Here is a 14,562-nt window from a genome sequence, read left to right on the forward strand (position 1 = left end):
CCCCCTCCATGTCTGCTTGTAGATAGGATGTTTATTAAATCTGTATGTGATCCCAAACTAGATAACAGAAACATGATCTCAGTAAACTAGAATAATGAGCCAAGACTAGTAAGGTTAAATTTCATCTAGGATTAATATAAAGTTCTGCACTTTAAAAATTTATTTTCTTTCTTTCTTTTTAGTTTTCAACATTTACTTTTATAAGATTTTGAATTCTAAATTTCCCCTCCTCCCTCCCCAAGATGGCATGCAATTGGATATAGGCTTTACATGTACAATCATATTAAATATATTTCCACATTAGTCATGTGAAAGAAGTATCAGAACAAAAGGGAAAAACCAGAAAACAAACGAAAAAGAGAAAATTGTATGCTTCAATCTGCATTCAGATTTCATAGTTCTTTCTCTGGATGTGGATAGCATTTGCCATATGAGTCCTTTGGAATTGTCTTAGATCAATACATTGCTGAGAAGAGCTAAGTCTAACAAAGTCAGTCATTGTACACTATTGCTGTTACTATGTACAGTATTCTTCTGGTTCCACTCCACTCAGTATCATTTCTTGCAAGTCTTTTCAGGTTTTTCTGAAATATGCCTGCTCTCCTTTTCTTATGAAACAATAGTATTCCATTACATTCATATACCACAGCTTATTCAAACATTCCCTATTTGATGGGTGTCCCCTCAATTTCCAATTCTTTGCCTGGAGCTACTATACAAAAAGAGCTAATATAAATATTTTTGCCCATGTGAGTCCTTTGCCCTTTTATATGATTTCTTTGAGATACAGACCTAGTAGTAATGTTAGATCAAAGGGTATCCACAGTTTTATAGCCTTTGGGCATATACACTTAAATTTTTACAGAAATGTTCGGTTTTTCAGTCATGGTAGACTCTTTATGACTCCATTTGGGATTTTCTTGGTAAAGATACTGGAGTGGATTTTCTTCTCCAGCTCATTTGACAAATGAGGAAACAGGTAAACAGGGTTAAGTGACTAGCCCAGGTTTACAAGCTAGTAAGTGTCTGAGTCCAGATTAGAACTCTGGAAGAGGAATCTCCTTGACTCTAGGTCCATTACTCTATCCACTTTGCGCCACCTAGCTGCCCTTTAAAGAAATATGCCATAGAATTATAGTATGGGACCAATGCATAAATATGATAAAAAGACCCATTTCAGCACATTATGAAGAACTCTTTAATAAGTAGAGTTGTCCAACAATGGAAAAAATTGACTTATAAGGTTGTGAGTTCTTTATTACTTGAAAAATTAAAATATGACTAAGAGGACAGTTTAACAGTGATGTTGCAGAAAAGAGTCCTCCATGGGGTATTTGGACAAGACTAAGATGCCTTTGAAGTTTGAAATTCTATGTTTTATAAATTTGGAGAGTTTGGATTGGACTTGTAATGTTCATCTGCCCTGCCTATTTATGAGTTTATGTATTAACAGTAGAACCAACCACTTAAGTAATATGAATTGAAAAGGCTGTCAGTGCCCTTCACTAGTTGACAGTTATTGGAGGAAATGACATTCTGAGTTAAAGTACTGATTGACAGATCATAGGTATTACTTACTAGTCTCCTCAGCAACTCTTACAGGATCTGGGCCTATTGCAATGAAAATTTTTTGTGGGCTGAGGGAACTGGACAAGAATTGTTTTTAACTAACATTTTAATTTTTAAATGCAAGTGAGTCTCAAAAATACTGTTACCTTCTTAAATAGGCTAAATTCTATCTTTACAACTTTGTTTATATTATAAATAGCTCCTCCCCAAATGAATTCAGAATTTTGATTGTGGAATATAAATAGATTTCAGAAATTTTGTCAGACTCTGTGACTTAAAGTTAAGCATTTGATACCTAATCTAAATAGCAGTTAATTAGGAAATGAAAAGAAACTCTTTGAGCTTTCCTGGAGGGCGCATTTAGGCACAAATTGCCCAACTTGCTTTTCCTCCTCATCAAATAATAATAATAAATCAGCTAACATTTATATAGCACTTCAAGGTTTGCAAAGGTCTTTGCAAGTATTGTTTTATTTTATATTTACACCAACCCTGAAAAGTAGATATTGTTGTTATTATTAGAGGCAGCTAGGTGGGATACGTCAGGAAGACCTGAGTTCAAATTTAGCCTCAGACACTTATTAGCTGTGTCATCCCGGGCAAATCCCATTTGCCCCAGTTTTTTCTTTTAATTTTTTAAAATAAATTTGTTTGTTTCCTTTTAGTTTACAGGATTCAATTCCACAATTCCTTGAGTTTCACATTTTGTCCCCCTCCCCCCCATGGCGACATACAGTCAAGTACAGGATCTGTAAATACTTTCACATTATACATTAGTCAGGTTATAAAGACAGATTATATCAGATGGAATGAAAAATGGCAAGGAGGACATAAAACCAAATAAGAGAAGGAAAAAGATCAGGTATTTTGCGTCTACCTGGATATAAACTCAGTTCTTTCTAGTTCTTTCTCTGGATGCACATAATTCTCTCCATCATGAGTCTTTTGGGATTGACTTATATCACTGCATTGCTGAGAGGAGTCCAGTCTATCAAAGTTGCTCATCACACATACGTTGTGTCTGTAATTGTGTACAAATTTCTCCTGGTTCTACTCTTCTCACTCAGCATCAGTTTGTATAAGCCTCTCCAGGTAAATATGAAGACCATCTGCTCCTCGTTTCTTATAGCACAATAGTATTCCATGACATGCATATACTACAACTTGTTCAGCCATTCCCCAATTGATGGGCACCCCCTTAATTTCCAATTCTTTGCCACCACAAAAAGAGCTGCTATAAATATTTTTGTACATATGGGTCTTTCTCCCACTTCTATGATCTCTTTGGGATATAACCCTAGGAGTGGTATTGCTGGATCAAAGGGTATGAAAGTATTTATAGCCCTTTGGGCATAATTCCAGATTGCTCTCCAGAAAGGCTGGATCAGTTCACAACTCCACCAGCAATGCATTAGTGTTCCAATTTGCCCACATCCTCTCTAGCATTTATCGTTTTCCTGTTTTGTCATCTTAGCCAATCTGACTGGTGAGATGTGGTACCTCAGAGTTGTTTTGATTTGCATTTCAATAATCAATGGTGAATTAGAGCATTTCTTTGTGTGCTTATAGATATCTTTAATTTCTTTCTCTGAAAACTGCCTGTTCATATCCTTTGACCATTTATCAATTGGGGAATGACTTGTATTCTTATAAATTTGACTCAATTCTCTGTATATTTTAGAAATGAGTCCTTTGTGAGAGACATAGGTTGTAAAGATTCCTTCCCAATTTCCCACCCCTCTCTTAATCTTGGTTACATTGGCTTTGTTTGTACAGAAGCTTTTCAATTTCATGTTGTCAAAATTATCCATTTTACATTTTATAATGTTCTCTAGTTCTTGTTTAGTCATAAAGTCTTTCCCTCTCCACAAGTCTGATAGGTAAACTATTTCTTGTTTTTGGAGACTGCTTACAGTATCAACCTTTATACCTAGATCATGCACCCATTTAGACTTGATTTTGGTATATGGTGTTAGATAATGGTCTATGCCCAGTTTCTGCCATACTACATTCCAGTTTTCCCAGTAGTTTTTGTCAAATAGTGAGTTCTTATCCCAAAAACCAGGGTCTGGGGGTTTATCAAACAAAATATTACTATAGTCGTTGACTTCTGAATCTCGTGTGCCTAATCTGCCCCAGTTTCTTCAACTGGATAGTAGCATCACCTACACACAGGATTGTTCTGAGGACCAAATGAGATATTTATTAAGTACTTAGAACAGTGCCTGGCAAATAGTAGGCATTATATAAATGCTTATTCTCTTCCCTCTTTTCCCTTTCACATTTTACACATGAGGAAACTGAGGCAGACAGCAGTTAAAGTGACTTAACTCGGGTCATACAACTAGTAAATGTCTGCAGTTGGATTTTTTTGGTTTATTAGTGGTCATTTCAGTGAATGGTTTGGACCTATGGCTGAGTCCTCAGTTTTGGGCAATGGGAAAGGATAAAGGGAATTGAAGGACAGTTGCTGTTTGGTCTCAGAAAGTAGTTTAGGGGAGACAGCATGGTGCAGTAAAAAAAAGCATTGAATTTGTAGTCAAACAAGGACCTGGTTTATAATCCTAGGACTGCCACTGTACTACTTTTGTTGCTTTGGGCAAGCTGCATGACCTTTTGGGGCCTTAGTTTCCTTATTTGCAAAGTGAGGAAGTTCGATGAGCTGTAATATTTCTTCTACTTCTAACTCTCTATTGGGTAGTATAATGCTTTGAGAAAAGCATAAGGCTAGGAGACAAGTTAGCAGGGTTGTTGTCCCACCTCAGCCACTATGTGACCCTTGACAAGTTACTTAACCTCTCTTGGTTCAATTTCCTCATCTCTACAATGAGATTAGTAATACTTATACTGTCTCTGTGTTATTATGGCTTACAAACCTTGCATTTTGTTTGTTTGTTTTGCAGGGGGAAGGCAGGGCAATTGGGGTTAAGTGACTTGCCCATGGTCACATGGCTAGTAAGTGTTAAGTGTCTGAGGCTGGATTTGAACTCAGGTCCTCCTGAGTCCAGGGTTGGTGCTCTGTTCTCTGCACCACCTAGGTGCCCCCATTTTGTTTCTTTAAAATTTTTTAGTGATAGTTTTTGTTTTTATATCTCCAAGTATATCTTCTTCCTGGAGACCCATTTCTTGAAACAAAGAATAAAAAAGAAATGGGAGAAAAAGCAGGTCAGTGCAACTAGGCTTAGCTAGTTTGACAGCATTCCACACCTGTAGTCTTCCACCTCCCTCAAGGTAGGGAAGTGCATTTCTTCCTCTTCAGGCAAGCTTTATTATAGTTGCTTATTATTCAGTTTCCTTTTGTTGTCGTTCTTTCCGCATACGTTATTGTAGTCATTGTGTATATTGTTTTCCTGATTTTGCTTCCCTTTGTATCAGTTCATATCTTCCCATGTTTTTCTGTATTCTTTATATTCATCATTTCTTACCTTGAAATAAAATTTCATTCCATTTATGTATCACAGTTTGTTTAGTTGTCCCTCAACAAATGTGCAGTTACTTGCTTCCAATTCTTTGCTATTGTGAAAAGAGATGCTATAAATGTTTTGGTGTGTATTGGGCCTTTCTTTTTATCTTTGATCCCCTTAGCATATATACCTAGGCCTGGAATCTCAGAGTCAAAGGGATATTGCTTTCCAGAACCTTGTAGATTCATTGTAGATAGAGGCAGTATATAACAAAACAGACATGGTTATTAAGAGGGCAGTATATAACAAAACAGACATGGTTTTTAAGAGGACTTCTTCCTCCCCGGCTTAGCTGCTTAATTCTGGCTTGTCCCCTCATCAACTTTTTTTTTTTCAAATGCTTTATTAACTTCTGTTTTACATCATTCATTTCTGCCAGATTTTGAGTTACAAATTTTCTCCCCGTTTTTCCCCTACCCACCGCCCCAAAATAGCAGTCCCACAGGATATCCCCTCCTCCAATCTGCTCTCTCCCATATTTTCTCCCATACCCCTTTCGACTTTTCCAGTGGATCTCTATGCCCCAGTGCCTGTATATCTCATTTCTCAATTACATGTAAAATAGTGTGTATATATATATATTTATATTTGAATATTTGATTTTAAAACTTTGAATTCCAGATTCATTCCTTTCCTCCCTTGTCACCCACCCTTACTGGGAAGATACCCTTATCAACTTTAACTAAAATTTACACTGGAACCTCAGGATTTAGATTCTGAGGCTGGTGAAGTCGTCATCTCCTGTCCCTCACTCCAAGGTGTAGCTGTAGTTGCAGCTGTGCTTGACAAGGAGAACCCAGTGCTGATAACAAAGCAGATAGCCGGGTGTGATGTGTGTTCTTATCCATCTCCCATTAATAGGAATGTCAGGAGGAGGACCTGGTTTTGGAGGAATAGGAGGAGATGATGAGTTTGAGTTTGAAGTGGCAGTGGGATATTCATATACCACAGGCAGCTAGAAAAGTAGGATGGGCACTAAGGTAGCAGAAAGATGCTCTCTAAAATCCAAGGCACCTTCATTGTTTTCAAGTTCCTTTTCTCCATTTTTACTGTGTTCTTGGGAGTGCTACAGCTCCCTGGAATTTAAGGACATTATCTTGACCTTACTGGAGCCCATCCCTCCATCTCCTACAACTTTTACTCTCCCACCTACTAGATCTGGTCTCATTTTGTTTCTATGTTTAGACACTTACACTTGTTTTTCCTTTCCATTTCCTCTTTCCAGCAAATTGTATTGGGAAACAAACAAACAAACAAACACTAGATTTAGAGTCCAGAGACATGGGTTCATATTTTGGTTCTGTCACTTACTAGCTGTATTTCTATGAGCAAATAATTTCTTCATGCCTCAGTTTTCACACCTGTTACATGAGGACAGTCATGCCTAAACTGCGTGCCTTGGTTTAGGTATGTTATAAAGTATAAAGTGGTATATAAGTGTCTTTTGTTGCTGTTATTATCATTATTTGTCATTATTCTTTCTATGCTTGGTACCCTAATTCTCTTACAACCCAAATTTTTTATGTGTATTTTGCTTAACTCCCTGAATTATATTTCTGTTATTTCCCTACTATTTCTTGTTCTTGGTCTTTACCTCCTTCCCTCTTTTCTCAACTCTAATATATTTGCATCTGTCTTGGGAATCTCAAGATTATAGATTCATAGCAAGAATGGATTTTGAAAAATTATCTTTTCCAACTCCGTCATTTTATGGAAGAGGAAGTTAGAGAGAGTAAGTGCATTGCTCAGAGTAGTCAGTAGCAGAGCAGTGATTCAAACCCAATTGCTCTTTTTCCAAATCAACAACATTTGTCTTTCAGTTCTGTAGTACCTCTCTCATTTTCCAAGATCTTTCACAAATAACTGCCATTGTCTAAGCGAGAAAATTGACTCATTCTTTCAGTACCTTAGGATGCACCTTTGCCTGACCTGGTGACTGACATTCATCAAAGCATGGAGCCTTTTTTGTTCTGTCCAATTCAGTTAATCAGTCATTTATTGAGCACCTACTCTGTGCTACACTGTGGGTCATTCTCTTGGACAGAAGAGAAATGAAAGTGGAGTTGTTCTGCTTTCCCTCAGTTCACATCCTTTCTACTAGGAGCAGTGGGCCTGTCCCTTTTTGGAACGTTTTCTTTTCCCCAGTATAACTTAAAATCCTTTTTTGTTATCTTAATACTTTCTCATTAGCATCCATTCATTTTGAGCTTTGCTCTTGAAGCTTTTAAGGATTTTGTAATCCTTTTGTATTAATCTTCTGTAATTTGTACTTGCTTCTGCCTTCTGAAGCATGGACCTTTTGAAAATAGCCTTGGTCATTGAATTCCTTATGCCTCTATATTGATCTATTTAGATTTCCTTTCTTTCCATCTCTGTGTTTTGTTCCCCCATCAGAATTGTTTTTCCTATTCATTTATTTCTAAGTTCTTAGCCCTACTGAATCTTCCACATCTTACTTGGGCTCCTTTTTTATTTCCTCTTGTATTGGATAATATCTTTTTTTATGGAGATTTGCAGAACTTTATAGATTTTTCATTCAGTAGAATTTATTGTAACAGCATTGGTAAAGAAGTGTTAGAATGAAGTCTTAAACCCAGAAACAACTTATTCCATAGAATGGCATAATTTGATCTAATGGTCTAATTTGAAATGGGATTATTGTTACCTGTATAAAGAATTGAGAAAGCATTTATTGCATAGATTTTATCTATTATAGAACCAGATTGAAAAATTACACAGTGTTACTATTGGTATTTGCCTGAGCGTAGAAATAGCTTTGTTAGACCCTTTTAAATTTTTTAAATGATATTTGTTTGGAAGGCATTTTACCTGTGTTAGTTTGCAAATTTATTTCTTTCAGAGTGCCAAGGTGAACCTTAACCCAAACCCTGTCCAGATATGTTGTTGTTGTTCAGTTGTATCTGACTTTTTGTGACTCCATGGACCATAGCACTTCTGTCCTCCACAATTTCCAAGCTCATGTTCATTGCTTCTATGATACTATCTATTCATCTCATCCTCTGCTGTCCTCTTTTGCCTTCAGTCTTTCCCAACATCAGGGTCTTTTTCAGTGAGTCCTATCTTTTCATTATTATGTGACCAAAGTATTTAAGTCCAGATTTGAGCGATTTCCAAATGAATGAGGTTTTACTATGATTTTGTCTTGTCAACACTGTTTGTTTCTTAACCATATTATTATACCTTTTCTATTTGCCCTCAGATTGATCCCATGTTTCAGAAGACAGCTGCCTCATTTGATGAGTGTAGCACTGCTGGGGTATTTCTCTCTAGTCTTCACTGTTCTGACTATAGGAGTGAACTCCTCTTTCATTCTGATGTCCGGCCTCTCTCCACTGCAGAGCCTCTCAAGTTCCCAGCTTTGGGGTCAGTGGAAGTAGCAGATTTGAAGAGTAGGTACAAATATCCTTTCTGTGCAAATACTGCCCCCAACAAGAGTATTTAAGTCACAAACAAAACTGATTCCAAGCACTTGGAATTAAAATCCTGCCACTTTATTAGCTTTGTGACCTTGGGCAAGTTGTTTTTAAATTCTTTGGGCTCTAATTTCTTCATCTGTAAAATGGAAAAAATACTTGCCCTACTCACCTCACAGGGTTGTTGTGAGGCTTAAATTCAATAATTATGTAAAGTCCTTTGTAGTCTTTTTTTTTTTTTAATTTTTTTTAAAGCAATCGGGGTTAAGTAACTTGCTCAAGGTTACACGGCCAGGTGTTTCTGGGTGGGTGCTAAGTGTCTGAGCCCGGGATTCGATCTCCAGGTCTTCTCAACACTGGAGCCGGTGCTCTTACTCGCTGTGCTACCTGGCCGCCCCCTTTTGTAGTCTTAAAGTGACAAATAAATATCAGCTGTTACTGTTTGTGAGAATCAAATGGATAATATGGTAAGTTAAAGTGCTTTATTAGACTGTAAAGTGCTATACAGATGTCAATAGTTGTTGTTATCTCTGTGCCACTAGTACTGCTGTGGCCTCTGTGGAGGATCAGAGAACCTGCATTAAATTATCTATCTTGTTTGCATCAAGTATTGTAAGGACCCCAAAGGAATGGTTAGTCAAATCACAGATTTTTTTCCCCTAGCAAATCAAGCCTCAAACAATTGCAGTGAATGGTTTGATATTCATTGCAACTTGATACCAATGTTCATTATAAACCAGAATCACTCAGAGCATAGCAATTTCTAACTTAATCAAAACATGACTTTATTACTTACCACAAAGAACAGTATGTTTCAGCATAGAAAGGAGTACTATGAAGAAGTTTCTTATCCAACTGTACACAGCTAGGTATTTTTATACCCCAGGAAGGATAAAAATTAAATGGGTTTAGACATGACAAATGGAGAGGTACAGAGTTGGGAGATAATGGAGTTATACAAAATGGAATTACAGAGACCCACCAGCTGTGGAGGAGGTAGATATTGGGATGTTCTAAGAAAGCAGAAAATAATATGAATAATTGATTACAGCAAATAGTATAGTACTTCTGTTGGTGCTGACGAATGCAAAGTTTCCCATGGGGAAAAAATAATTTTTTCCTACTTATATTTTTTTCAGGTTAGCAAAACCTATCCTACCCATGTGTCCTAGCACTGATATTCAGATCTCCAGAAGCACAACAATAAAGCTTAAAGTACTAATTCCACAACTTCTTAGGGATTAATTTCCATATTTGTATCGTAGAACCTTCAGATAACTGTAGAACTTTAGAGTTTGACCTTTGAATAAGGGCCTCAAGATATAGGTGGCTACCTGGAAAAGTTTGTTTATATCTGAATGTTTGCCAGTCAGTGCAGGAGATTTGGAAGAAATGAGACTCGAACATCTCCGGGGTAATTTAGTTCACTTTTTTTTGGGACTCCCCTTTTGCCAGTCAGAATTCTCACAGAGACCCAAAAACTGACTGACATCTTCTGAAGATCCCCTTAATTTCTTGTCGATTCTCCAATCATACTGGAAGATCACGCTCTTCTCTACCCATCACCCTCCCCCTGGCGTTCCTTGGCATTTGTAGGGTAGGGAAAAGATCTCCTGAGCTTAATAGTTGAAACTGCATTGTACACTTTTATGTTAGATGGGCCTGTCTTGGGGATGTGGTAGTTATAAGCCAGAGGTATCTTGTAGAAAGGTACCCACCAGACAGGCACTTGAGTTGCAAATCAGTCCCTTGGTTCACATTTACACTGTGCATAAAATTTGTGTAATATGCCATGACATTTTCCCCCCTACTGGGGACTACCCAATAGGTAGAGGCCCTTTACTTAGAATATGCCTTTTTCTTGTTTGTGTCTCTTTTCTAAGGCGTGACTCCTGTTCAAACAAATTATCTGCAAGTATTCATTGTAAATGTGGGTATCTCATATTTCCTTCTGAGGTAGGCAGACTTCAGCTGATTTAAGATAAAAAATAGTATTTTAGGATTGGCTACAAATTCCTAAAGCGTGCTTTTAGGTTCTCTAGTTCCATTGTAGAGCTTACAAGTTATTTGGAGGAAAAAGTCTTGCTTGAGAGTGCTTTCTGAGAGTAGTGCATAAACCTCCCCTCCAGAGAATGTGTACACGTGCTCATTGCAAAAGGCCAGTTCCAGCAGACTAAAAATACACAAAGCTGGCTTTTAGCCACCTTTGTTGGTAACTTTGATACAATGCCCTCAGCCAGAATATAATGAGTGTATCATTTTCATTTTGACATTTATTTGAAATAGATGAGGAAAGTAATTTATCTGACTTTGAATCCCTGTGATCTTCCCGCCAGCTGCCCTGCTGCAATGTGTGGAGGAGCGCCAGATTTGCCCTTCGCTGGCTGAGTTCCAGTTTTCTAAGTGGGACAATGACGCTCTTACTGAGGTATAGAGTCAACTTTTGGTATAATTGCTCTGGGTGAGTCCCAGAGCATGTATTTGTGGTTTGGTTGAATGTGCCCAGCATTCTCAGTGTCCCAAGATTAGTTCAGTCAGATGGGAACCAAAACTCTGAAACTCATTCTTATTTAACCAGTTGTAGGGAAAATATTTCCTTTGGCACGTTTGCAGGAGCAAAATCCTGAAGGGTAACACAAATGCTCTGTTATTATAAAATGAAATGAATTCTGGAATTTTTCTCATTATCTTTTCTCCTCTGCTTCATGGTGGTGAGGTGGCCCCACTTAAGTGAAGCCTTAGTAGGATTAACTCTCTGTTGCTGATTACCCAATAGCCTCTGTGCTCTGAGGCTGCTCTGTAAGCTTCAGGAATTTCCTGCTCTTTGAGGTTATGTCCCTTGGCACAGAGTTTCCTGAGAAATCATGATGTGTAAAGCTTTCCTTTGTTTATTTTTAGCTTGGCCTCTTTAGCCTTCTCATTAAAATTAAGAAAACAAATGGTCTCCATGGAAAATTGTTTTCCCTAAAACATGTAGTTTGTGGATTTGAATTCCTGTTTCATGTTCTACATTATGTGCCTGGCAACAGTACAGCTCCATTCTGTATTATGCCTTATAAACTTCCTCAGCTCTTTATTTATGGCAAGAATGCTGGGCTTGGAAGTAGGGGTGGGACAGTGGTACAAAGAGAGCAATAGAGTAATTAAGATGTAGGAAAAGAATAGGATTTTTAACTGAAATCTTAAAATGAGAAGATATAGTGAGTCTGTTGAAAAAATAATTATCAGCTCACTGAGAAAAGAGTGACTAGGTCACATGATAGGAGTTCTTTTTTTTCTCTGTTTTTTTCTCAATTACATGTAAACATTTTTAACATTCTTTTAAAAAAAAATTTGAGTTCCATGTTGTCTCACTTCTTGAGAAAGCAAGCAATTTGATATAGATTATAAATGTGCAGTGATGCAAAACATATTTCCATCTTAGACATATTGCAAAAAAACCCCACCAGACCCTTCCCCCCAAAAACCCCCCCAGACAAACAGCAAACCACTAAACAGTCAAGAAAAATAAAGTTTAAAAAAAGTGTGCTTTGATCTGCATTCAGACTCCATCAGTTTTTCCTCTGGGTGGTGGAAGCATTTTTCATCATAAGTCCTTTGGAATTGGCTTGTATTGCTGAGAATAGCTAAGTCATTCACAGGTGATCATCGTACAATATTGCTATTACTGTATACAATGTTGTTCTGGTTCTGCTCACTTTACTTTGTATCAGTTCATATAAGCCTTCCCAGGTTTTTCTGAAAACACCTTGCTCATAATTTCTTAGGGCACAATAGTATTCCATCACGATCGTAGACCACCACTTGTTTAGCTCTTCCCCAGTTGATGGGCATCCCCTCAATTTACAATTCTTTGTCACCTCAGAAAGAACTGCTGTAAATATGTTTGCATATAATTTGCATTTCTCTAATCAATTATTGCATATTTTGATCAGGGATTCTTAACCAAGAGTCCATAGACCTTTTGGGAATCTATGGATAGTTTTTTTCGGGGAGGGGGGTAGGGGGTGAGGGGGGAGAATCGAGGAGGGCTATGAACTTGGATGGGGAAAGTATTACACATTAATTTTCACCCTTTTATCTTTTATTACTGAAATTGCCATTTCCTCTCATTATGAATTTAAAAAAACAACAAAACAGTATTCTGAAAAGAGATCCATGGGTTTCACCAGACTGCTATAGAAGTCCATGACACAAAAAAGGTTAAGAATCCCAAGTGTTGATATATTCCTTCTGTTCTTTTTAGTCTTTGTCAGTTCTGGTGGACAAGCTTAAGAAGAGCGATCAGGTATTTGATGTTAATTCTGAGACTGAAGATAGTGATGATGAGGAGTGTGCTGGTGTGCCTGTGGAAGATGATTTTGATGCAGACATGCATGATCAAACAGTAGGAGGGGATCAGGAATTCAGAAGTTGCCAGAAGTCTTCTGAATTCCAAAATTCCAGGTAAAATTAAAGAAAAAGTAAACTTTTAGAGCAAAGGAAAATTTTTTTGTGTGAGCTTGTCACATCAGTTTTTAGTAGATTTTCTTTGGGGATATTTGACTCCAGCCATATTTTGATGGGAGATGGTATACTATATTTCAGATAGTGCTGGTTTGGAATTTTTTACTTTTCAATAATACTCAGCTTAGATTGGTGGGAAGTTGCTCTGAACTTTATCTGTGAAAGACAGCACTATCCTTATAAAGAACAACTCCTTCACATATTGTGAACATACAAAGCTTATACTTGATTGAATGAGACAAACAGCTATCGGGGAGGGAAAAAGCAATCCATGGGACACAGTTCATCAGTCATTTTGGTGAAGTAGCTGCCCCCAAAGGCTAGAATGTGGGACAATCTAACTTAGAGATGGAAGGAACCCTAAAGGTCTTCACGCAACTGCCGAAATAGTTTTCCTAAGTTGATCATGTAATTCGCTTGATTAAGAACCTTCAGTGGTTCCCTGTGACCTCAAGGGTAAAATAAAACTCCTGGCATTTAAAGCCAGAGTTTGTTTCACGTTATTTCTCTTCATATACTCTGTTTCAGCCAAACTTGTTGTTACTTAAATTCAGCATTTTGCCTCCTACTTCCGTGATTTTTGTATGAGTTGTCCTTATTCCTGAAAAATACTACCTCCTTATCTTCACCCCTTAGGATTCCTAGCTCCATCCCGTCAAGGCTTAACTTATGTATTACCACCAATGGGAAGCCTTTTGTGATCCTTTTAGTGTTTTCCTCAGCCTCAAATTATGTATTTCTTTGTTTACATGTTGTATATCCTCTGGTAGAATGTGATATCCTTGAGAGCAGAGACTTGTCTCTTGTCCTAGGTCAAAAATTCTGAGTTCTACTCTGCCTTCAGTGCTTCCACTTCCTTTTGAAAGGTGAAATTATCAATGAGTCATATTAAGAGTTGATCATACTCTGCTTTATAGAGTAAGACATTTAACAGAGGTCTGTTTAGTTGAAGCTGCCCCACATCACTATAGTGGCATCACTATGGCAGTTTTGTGATCTGTATCAGGAAAGCACTATCTACATCTTCCATCAGATTAAACATTCTGTAGTATACTTCCATAATACCACTTTTCTTTCTCTTTTCCACAGAGTGTACTCTATCCTGCTTTTCCCCTCAGGTCTGTAGATTTCTACACAGATAGAGATACATCTTTTTGATAGGTAGTACCTTTACTCTGTCTCTTCTATATGATCTTTTTTTTTTGGAGGGGAGAAAGTAGGGCTTTTGGGGTTAAGTGACTTGCCCAAGGTCACATGGCCAGTTTTTTTGTGTGTATTAACTGTCTGAGGCCAGATTTGAACTCAGGTCCTACTGACTCCAGGGCTGGTGTTGTATTCACTGTACCACCTAGCTGCCCCATATGATCTTTTCTTTTGGAAAAACATATATCCTTTTATTATAAGTAGTGAGCACAATGCCAACAAATTTTGGTGATATCCATGAGGGTTATATTTTATTCTTTAAAAGAAAATCTCATGTTCACTTTGTTCATTACCCACACTTTGTGCATTGGAATATAGCTATCTGAGGTTGTAAATGTTGTTTCTAGTGCCCAGTTATTTTTATCTCTTACCTGATGGACTCCCCA

The 14,562-nt window shown here is 37.5% G+C and overlaps 1 protein-coding gene across 6 annotated transcripts in view; it reads left to right on the forward strand.

The window, feature by feature from the left end:
• NCAPH (non-SMC condensin I complex subunit H) overlaps nt 1–14,562 on the forward strand; it is a 45,022-nt gene that overhangs the window by 10,164 nt on the left and 20,296 nt on the right. For all 6 annotated transcript variants that reach the window (XM_069075614.1, XM_069075619.1, XM_069075615.1 and 3 more), the window contains 3 exons: nt 8,254–8,443; nt 10,804–10,895; nt 12,714–12,913. In XM_069075614.1, the coding sequence (XP_068931715.1) occupies nt 8,254–8,443; nt 10,804–10,895; nt 12,714–12,913 (482 nt within the window). The remainder of the gene's footprint in view (nt 1–8,253; nt 8,444–10,803; nt 10,896–12,713; nt 12,914–14,562) is intronic.

This window comes from Petaurus breviceps, unplaced genomic scaffold (assembly GCF_028583685.1).
Source record: "Petaurus breviceps papuanus isolate PSGF00001 unplaced genomic scaffold, PetGlider_PUasm1.0 90919, whole genome shotgun sequence".
Lineage (NCBI taxonomy): Eukaryota > Metazoa > Chordata > Mammalia > Diprotodontia > Petauridae > Petaurus > Petaurus breviceps.